The sequence below is a fragment of the Dreissena polymorpha genome, chromosome 4, assembly GCF_020536995.1.
Source record: "Dreissena polymorpha isolate Duluth1 chromosome 4, UMN_Dpol_1.0, whole genome shotgun sequence".
Lineage (NCBI taxonomy): Eukaryota > Metazoa > Mollusca > Bivalvia > Myida > Dreissenidae > Dreissena > Dreissena polymorpha.
The window spans coordinates 124,470,558-124,479,970 of record NC_068358.1 but is presented as its reverse complement, the minus strand read 5'-3'; the positions used below and the strand labels follow the sequence as shown (position 1 = coordinate 124,479,970).

Sequence of the window (9,413 nt, the reverse complement as noted above, 5' to 3'; positions counted from 1 at the left end):
AGATAAAACTGAAAATTCAACCGAAGGGAAATCACTGCGTTTAGTTCATTAGCAATCTACTATGACTTATTTCTCCTTATGAAATGCAAAAAGTTTGCGCCTTTAAAAACTGTGAGCGAATTATGATAGTTCTGTATATCCAGTTTGAACGAAACTTAAACTTAATATAGTATACAATTTCATTTTTGATACATTGTTTAATGACGTATTATATAACACAAGCAATAACACAATATAAATACATAATATAAATGTAAATCACGTTTCAGTAATAACACACTATAAATATATAATATACATGTAAGACACTTTTCAGTTTGATCGAAACATAACGTTCGAAAATCTCTACAACCATTAGCGGAACCTGCTCTCACATCCCCCATCTGAATTGTTTTAATGCTAACTGTAACTAATACTTAATAAAGCGAAAAAATTATTAACAATAAAAAATAAATAGTACAATAGAAATTCTGACAGAAACCCGTTTCGTTGATAAAAACAAATCCGTTGAAATGTCTGAACTTTTAGGGTTCAGCTCGAAGCGACTCAAATATTTGGAAAGTGTCTGTTTTCTTTGAAATGTTTGAAAGACGCGCATCATATCAACTTTTGAATATAGTCCGGCTAATGGGAGTCTGCCCTAGAAGTTACAGCACTATATGTAGGGCTCAGAGATCGAGTTTCGAGCTTCCAGTTGCGATGATAGATACTTTAATTTCTTTCTTTTCGTGTGCTGCTTTATATGATCTTAGTGTTAAGTAACAACTATAATTAAATACATTATACATACAAGAAAATAATAAGTGTAAATGTGAATTAGTCCATATAATGTTTTACAAATTGTGTGTATTTAGATGTATCTGCTAACAAGTACAGATTATATAACGGATACAAGTAACGTTCAAAATGTCTACATTATTGTCAGAATTTTAATTAGATAATAGCAGATTAAATTGCACATGAAATACTAGATCAAAATGAAAAACTTTACTCGAGGATTATGTGTAAGTAAATGAAGACTATATTATTGATATGTACATATTTACATGTAACCAGTATCAGAGACTCAAATAATGAATATTCATCGTCAGCATAATAAAAAAAAAACACAACAACAACCGCTTTTTGTACATATCATAATGTAGAAAACCTTCATCTTTAAGCAGTATTTTTCATTATGGCGTTCGTATTTCGCCTATGTTGCCATGAGTAAGAAACGTACTCGACATTCTTCCGGCCTCTGCGGTGGCAATCGGCGGTCTCAACGGAGGCAGCGTGTTGCCCTTGCCACCCGCCACAGGAAGGTCAAGATCAAATATGTTCGTCTCGGGCGGAGGTAATGTGGGTCCACCGTGTCCGAGGCCGCTGTCCGGACTGACAACAGTTGTAGATCGGCTGAAGAACATGTTTTTGCTGCCGAACGATTTTGTCACGCTGGTCGGTCGTTTCTTCTTCTTCTTCTTTGCGAAGAGGAAGCAGAGCAGGAGCGACAGGAGGGCGATCAGCAGCAGACCACCAACGACGCCGCCCGCCACGGCGGCCACTGGGAACTCAGAGTCCGGATGTTCTGAAAAAAAAAACAATGTCCACTGAATTTATATATACACGTATATAAAGTCGTATTCAATGGATACATGATTCAATGGTATAACTTCAACGAAAGGCAACTAACATGAATGGTTAGTACCCGAGAAACATTGATATATTTTACCCTTGTTTACCGGACGCGTTTTTACTGCGATATAATGGCGACACAGGACGCGGTAATATTGCCGAGAGTTCGTCGTGAAATCGAATAAAGACGGCGTCTAAACGCCAGAAACAAACAACGTCAGGGTACCTTACGTCGACTTCTTTGGTCATTTTAAAAGTAAACGCGAAGATTCTGCGCTCTTATGGCGTCTCGTCTAGAACACGATATAATGGCCCAGATGACGCCATACACGCAGCAGCAAAGCGGTTGAGAAGCCAGAGACGTAGGAGAAGCAAAGCACGTAAAAAGGACGTCGTAATAGAGTCTCCGTGAAAACACAGAGCATTTGTTCATAGACAATTGGAGATGCTTCGGCACAAGTACTGCATTATCTAAGTACATGGGGTTCTTATAACGACCATGTGATGTACTTGGTCGAGGTGCAGTCATTGTGCAGACTTAAAGATCGCAGTAAAGTCTTAGAAGAAACACCGAGCACGTTGTGCGGACGTCGCTGTTGACCGACAAGTGAACGCCTTGCAATAGTTGTATAAACACAGCGAGAACGCGTAGGACGTGGTGATAACTCCACCAACACGTGAAGAAAAGAGGTAGCACGACCCCGGCGCAGGGTTGGCACCAATCGACCGCCCCCGGTTTTAACCGGCGGTTTTTACCGGTTCCAACCGCCCCGGTCAATACTCCCAAAGTGGTCATTACTGGTCAATACTGGTCGATTGAACTTTACCCCCTATTTTGATTAATATTCCATGCCTAATTAAACAATATTGATAATATAAATTTAACAAACATGTTGCCAATAATGTCTTAAGCTATTAATACCCACTATTTTATACCTTTTCATGCAATAAGTAGGCCAATCTCTCAAAATTTTGCAAATTAGTCAAAATTGGTCAATTGGATTTTTCTGGTCGATTGAACTTTTTTTTCAATTCTAATGAATTATGAATGCTCAGATAATTATGTGCTTGATTCAACAAGAACCTGTCAATTACAGTGTATATGTTGTTCCTCATGCCCCACTGTCCCCACAGTCTTCTGACAGTCTTTTCACCTACACAATGTATACAGGTTGGGGCACCCAAAACTGATTATAGGGCCTTAAATGGCACCGTTTGACACGACCCTTACTTTTCATGTATTCTTGCCAAGATTTCTTTAAATACTTTTTAAACAAAATAGTGAAAAATCTTTTATTTTCCATTGATATAAAAAACATAATAAATAATTATTAAAAGAAAAAAATAATTGAAAAGAATAGTCTAGAGTAGACCCACAATTAGAAAACATTATTTGTTGTCAAAATCAAGAACTTTGATTGCCTATTCATTTGAATACCAATTGAACTTTTTAATATGAAAGAAAAAAACGCTCATAATACAGAAATGAGACAAATTAGAAGTAACTATTAAATTAATAGCAAGTTATCTCCTTTTGTGTGAGTGATATGAAATAGCCTAAGGGCAGATTTGCTTCATTGTCAATATCAGAGACATAACACTGCATGCATTTTATGACTAATTAAGGCTGAGGGGCCAAATTTATGACCCTAGAAAACACAAGAGTTCTGATTGTCTATCTGCTTATCGAATAGATATATCAATAGATAAGTGAAATACTATGGTAACTACAATAGTAATAATACTTAAATAACAGATGTGATACACAGAGATAAAGATATTGCCTTAGTCCTTATGTATTTGAGGCCGTTTCCATAAATAATAAAGAAGTATTTTTTTTACAGTTTTAAAGATTTTTTTTACAATAAATAACTAAAAAAAGGTTAATAAATTACATAACAATTAATATAATTTAATATAAAATAGCTCCTTTGTGATGTTTAAATGCTACAATTTTCAATCGACCAGTATTGACCAGAATTGACCAGTAATGACCAGTATTGACCGGTTTTAACCGGGTATTGACCACCGGCCCGGTCAATACTCAATTGACCGGTCAATATGCCAACCCTGCCCCGGCGCAAAGTTGGACGTTATTTTGATTTTCTTGAGAGAAACAACACATTTGCGTTCAAATATCAACTATCGACGTATCAAACAATTATAATTCAAATCATTTCATACACGTTGATGCTGTTATTCGTGCGAAGTCATCTCTGCAGCTGACGTGTACAACATCTCTAAATATAAGAACTTAATTGAATTGTAGGGAAATCCACTCTGTTCATGAGGAATAACGTAAACGGAACCCACGGAATGTAGTCCCATTACATTACTATTTTCTTGCATAGCTAATAATGGCGAACGCTGTTAATAAATAGCATCAGACGAATTATGAATGTGCGTGGTAACGTATTTGGGCGAACACTATTTGTAGCATTAGATGAATACTGGATGTATGTAATTACGTATTTGGGCTAACGCTGTTTATAGCGTCGGGTGAATAATGGCAGTGTATGATAAAATATTTGGGAGAACGCTTCTTGTTTACAAAGGATGAAAACTGGGTGCACATGAGAGCTTTTTTCAGAGAACGCATTTTTATAGACGGATATATAATGGGTTACGACCCTGTGGCCGGAAGGGTGTAATACACATGATTACGTATCAATGCGCTTGTCTGTCACGGCGGCGGCTTGTTCCACTGAAAAGGGTAGGCACTGTTGTCATAATTTTGTTGCCCTGTCTTTTCACGCAGTGGTACACAGTGACGCCAGTGATGGCTGCGAAGACGGACCCCCGCCCAGGATACCGCCCAATACTGGGCACAGCACGCTGGCCGAGGCTGAAATGAACGCAGCCAGTTTGAGGTGTCGGACGTTACGCCGGGCATGCGTCTAGTGTTTTATCATCCCTGTGAGCTTGATCGTGAACAAGTGGCAATCGTGATTCGCAGTCCGCGAGTGTTTAACCGACCAAGTCATGAGCACTGCGCGATACGTAGTGCATGGGTGAAAAGTGATCCTCCATGGTTAAGTGATGGCAACTCGATACCGTACGGTCCTTCGTGCCGGGATACAGTCCTTGTTTTGTGCCGTTCAATAATACTTCGTGATACATATTACCAAGCTGCACGTGTAAATTATACCGCATATTCCATGGTGTAGGTATTTAGTGCGCAATAATACTTATTATTAATTAACTTGATAATATTAGACGAGAATATGTTCATTTTGTTCGCCCCATACAAGTTTAGCCTCGCCAATAAAGTTCGAAACTCGCATTATACGAGAAAAAAGGCGGCCAATATGGAAAAACACGGCCAATACGGAAAAAGGTCGGCCAATACGAGATTCAGCCAATCAGAAACAAGAAAAAACTCGGCCTTATATGAGAATCTAAAATTTCGACAATTTTGGACGCCATTTTGAAGTTGAATGCTTAGTTTTTGGTGCAAAAGTTTAAATCTTTAAAACTGTAATAATGCCCCTAATATATTCAGCTCCCTTTTTCGACAATAACAATAAAGAAGTGTAACCACAACAGTAAGGTTCAATATTTGAGCATACATAAATAACAACTTCAAGCTACAATGCTTAAGGTGTCAGGGGATATATCAGTGAAAGGGGGGGGGGGGGGGGGTCCATGAAAATTACATATCTGTAGGGTAGGGGTAACCTATGGTCTTAAAAAATCAATTAGGTATTGATAAGATGCATCTCTTGTGTTAGGTTTTAGAAAGAATGTCCCAAAATTTTGGAAAAAAAACATTGAAACTTGTGACAGCTCCATAGCAAGGAAATTTTGAATCTTCAAAAAGGAGGTTTTGACTTTTGGCGGAAGTCAATATTTCACGCTGCAGAAACAGAACAGAACTTTGAAGGTAAATTTTGTAAAATCTAAACGAATGGGAGACACTTTTCTATGTGAATAAACACAGCACAGGGATGAAATTAATGAGTAATGTAGCCAAAACTAGGATTGCATTCTGTTTGAATGTACTGTGCATGTCATGAAATGGGTCAATTTTCTAAATGTTTCATTAAAATTGAGGTGGGTGGGGGGGGGGGGGGAAGATCAAGGGCCATAGTTTCATAAGTGCAGAAGCCAGCATTGTCATTGGTTGTATTTTCAATGTAGGTTGCCTATGTTATGACACTGACACAAAAAGTCTTTCTTGTGTCGCTTTCTGTTTTGATGAAATGGATTTGACTGTTTGCGGCCTTTTAGAACTAGAAAATTGGTAAAAAATATATCCCCTGCCCCCTGAGCACCGAAAGCAAAACTAATTCGAAATCATGGAGGATTTAAACATTACAAATGCAATTCCTAATGGCAATAAGTAAGTTTTCAATCCTTATTGTCTTTCTGAGTTGTATTAAAAACAACGGTAGTGGATCCAGTGTGGCTGGAATGTTATTCAGGTAAATTTTGCATAATTTCGCGACCTGTCAAAATGTGTTCCTGCATCATGTAATGTTTTGAAAGCATCTTTCGTCATATACTAAGTTTAAATGCTATTGTTCCTATGCTATATGAACAATATTATAAAGTTAATTAATAAAATTGTCATTAATTAGCCTCAGGCCAATACGGCTGTCTTCAGCTCAATAACAAAGCCAATATGAATTCAACTAATTTATAACATTATAATATGTGAAAGCGTGCTATGCGATACCTTAATTTCCGTGATAGCGGGTGTAGGCGGAAGCGCCATTGTTCTAAAATGTACGTAATCATACGCGCAAAGTGATAGTACTAAGTATTTCAAATGGTAGAAAAGAAATCCCTTAATATGCCGTCATATAGCCCGCTAATTTTGAAACTCGACGAAACGTGAAAATACATAGCGTACATGCCACAAATGGATACCGCATGCCTGTAAACAAACTCGTGCATTCCTGTGTGCCGAGGGGCCTTCCGAGTTATGTGTAATCCGCTCTATAAAACCGTACACACAGGAAGGACGTTGAACATGATACCATACAGGGGCGTAGATAACCTCCCAACTTTGGGGGGGCGGTCCAGTTTCTGTACTGGGAACATAAAGAGGTTCGTTTGAGAGGGTTGTCCTCTCCCGTGGTTCCGAAAAAAATTACAATTACAATTAAAATGGTGCGTTTTTGGGGAACTTTCATGTTGATATAAATGTTATTGTTTTCTTTCCAAAAACTCTAATTACAACATAAAATTAAGTAAATGTTTATGTATTTTAATGACGGAGTTTTACAAGTGATATGAAAAATAAAAACATTAACATTACATTCACAACGGATATATTTTATTACTGATGGACATATTTAACACCTGAAAATGGGAGAGTGTTATAAATAACCACATGAAAATACACAACAACCAATACAATATGACATGATTAGTAAAGAATGTATCCACATTTCGAGCACTATTAAAATACTGAACCAGGATGAATAAATATTATTAAATTAAGTTAAATAAACAAAAATTACGGATAATTCATTTTTAAGCCACAATTTATCATGCACTGTTCGCATAATGTTAATGCCAAGTGTCACATTCTATGAAAACTTCCCGAAGATAGTTAACCGTGATTCATTCACACTGACGAACTCATTGGCAACATCTAACAAGTCCATTGCGTCGGTAGCACACCTGTGCACGTGGAGCGTCATGAGGTGGGTGAGTCTCTCCTGTGTCATAGACGTCCGGAGGTACGTCTTCAGGCGTCTCAGGCCGGAGAAGGACCTCTCGCTGGTGGCGTTGGTGGCGGGCATTACCAGGACGTGGCGGAGGACGCGCATCACCTCCGAGAAAAAGAGGCGAGACTCAGGAGACAAGTCGCGGAAGAACGTGACAATGTCCGTGATGGTCTTGACCTTCTTGTCCCGTACGGCGACCTGGTACGTCTCCAGCTGAGTGGTGAGCGCCTGCTCGTTGAAGTCGTCCCTGTAGAAGTCCATCACGCTCCGCAGATGAGTGGCGTAGTCACCACCACAGGCGCAGCACACCAGAAGGTCTTGGAGGGATCTGTAGGTTTTGTAGCCTGGCTGATCGAATCTGTCCTTGATACACGCGATCACCAAATCGAATGCTTCAAAGTAGACCTGGCGGTACCGATCACGTGCTGTGGCTGGATACTCGTGGGCACCGGTTCCAACGTCATAGCGTTTCGGCATCTTGCGTCGCCTGGGAACCACTGGCTCTCCTACGTCGACGTCATCGAGCTGGCTGTTGACGTCAACCCAAAACTTGTCGAAGGCATCGTCGGAGCGCTTGCTGGTCAATGTTTCCACCGTCATTGAAGCAACTGCCTGACCCTCTGATGCGGACATGTCCTTCTGTTGTAGGGTGCGGCTCAAGTTGTCTGTATGTCGCAGGATGATGTAACCCAGATGGACACCAAAGAAGAGGTCGAAGCTCTCCATCTGGGACCGCACGCCTACTATCCTGGAACGGATCTCCGAGTCTTTGGTCTGCTCGTAGCAGGTGTCCCACAAGGTCTGTAACACAGTGTAGTTGTCTAAGACACTACACAGGCTTGCTGCACGCACTGTCCATCTCGTGGGGCACAGTACACGGAAACCAGGGGTATCGGGGCTCATCTCCTCCTTCAGGGTCTGTAAGGTACTGTCCCTCTTTGGTGAATACTTAATCACTTTGGAGACTTCATGCACTGTATCCATGGTGTCGCGCAAGAGCTTGCACTGACGTACACAGTCCCCAACGGCCAGATTGAGTGCATGTCCGTAGCAGTGCGTGAACACAGCTCGCTCCTCCTTTGCTAAGATGTTGGTCGCCACACCACGCTTCGCTCCGGTCATGTTGCTGGCCCCGTCATAACACTGCCCTCTGCACTGGCTCAAGGATAGGTTCATTCTTAGAAGAGTGTCTAATATGACCGACGTCAGTGTAGTGGCGTCAATGGAATTTACTTGGTGAAACCCAACAAAGTCCTCGTGCACATTTAAGTCCTCGTCCACGTGTCTGAAGACTACCACCACTTGTTCTCGGTTGGACTTGTCTGTTGTCTCGTCAGCCATGATTGTGTAGAACTTGTTTGTCTTGATGTCGCTGGCCACTTTACGGAGGATGCGCAGTGCCATGAGCTGGAGTATTTCATTCTGGGTATCAGGGGCGACGAACTTGTCCCGCTTCCGTTCCAGCCACGCGAGAATAGAGCTGTCCGTCTCCCCGTGGTGTTGTAGCAGCTGCATGAAGTTCCCCTCATCGTCGTCGTGCCCATGTAGCGCGATGCCCTGGCGTGCGAGGAACCGTATGCTGCGTAGGATTTGCAGCAGCTGCTTCCGGTTGTCGGCCTTCTCCTTAGCGTGCCCCGCTGACAGCATCTCCCCCACGTCACGCGTCGTGGCGGGAAGCGTCACCAGTCGCTCGACCGCCTCCTTGTGGCACTCGCTTTTTTCGTGCTTCCGGAACTTCTCGGTACCCGCTTTCCATTTGGAGAAGCCATCACTGATGAAGCTGCCGTCCACCTTCGTGTTGCCGATCTTGCCCAACTTCTTGGCCGCCATGCAGAGGTGGCAGAACGCAAGGTCCCGGCTCTGAAAAGAATAACATTGTAATAAATTTTGTGTTAAATATTAATGATAATAATAAGAAACATTATTAAGCAACATTTTTTTTTACAATACGAGTATTTTTTGTATGTTGTGCCTTTTTTTCTAAATTTCGTTTGTATTTAGATCAACGTTAGGTTCAGAAAAGATAAGAACGATCGCAAATTAAAATTTAATACTAATATACATACCTCATCGTAGTGGAGCCATGTGAAGGAATCAAACCAACAAGATTGGAATGAACGC

At 40.9% G+C, this 9,413-nt stretch overlaps 1 protein-coding gene across 1 annotated transcript in view; it reads right to left on the bottom strand.

Moving 5' to 3' along the window:
* Positions 1-177: 177 nt before the first annotated feature.
* LOC127875887 (uncharacterized) overlaps positions 178-9,413 on the bottom strand; it is a 20,182-nt gene continuing 10,946 nt past the window's right edge. The window contains exon 7 of the mRNA XM_052420636.1: positions 178-1,567. Coding sequence (XP_052276596.1) covers positions 1,176-1,567 — 392 coding nt within the window. The 3' untranslated portion in view covers positions 178-1,175. The remainder of the gene's footprint in view (positions 1,568-9,413) is intronic.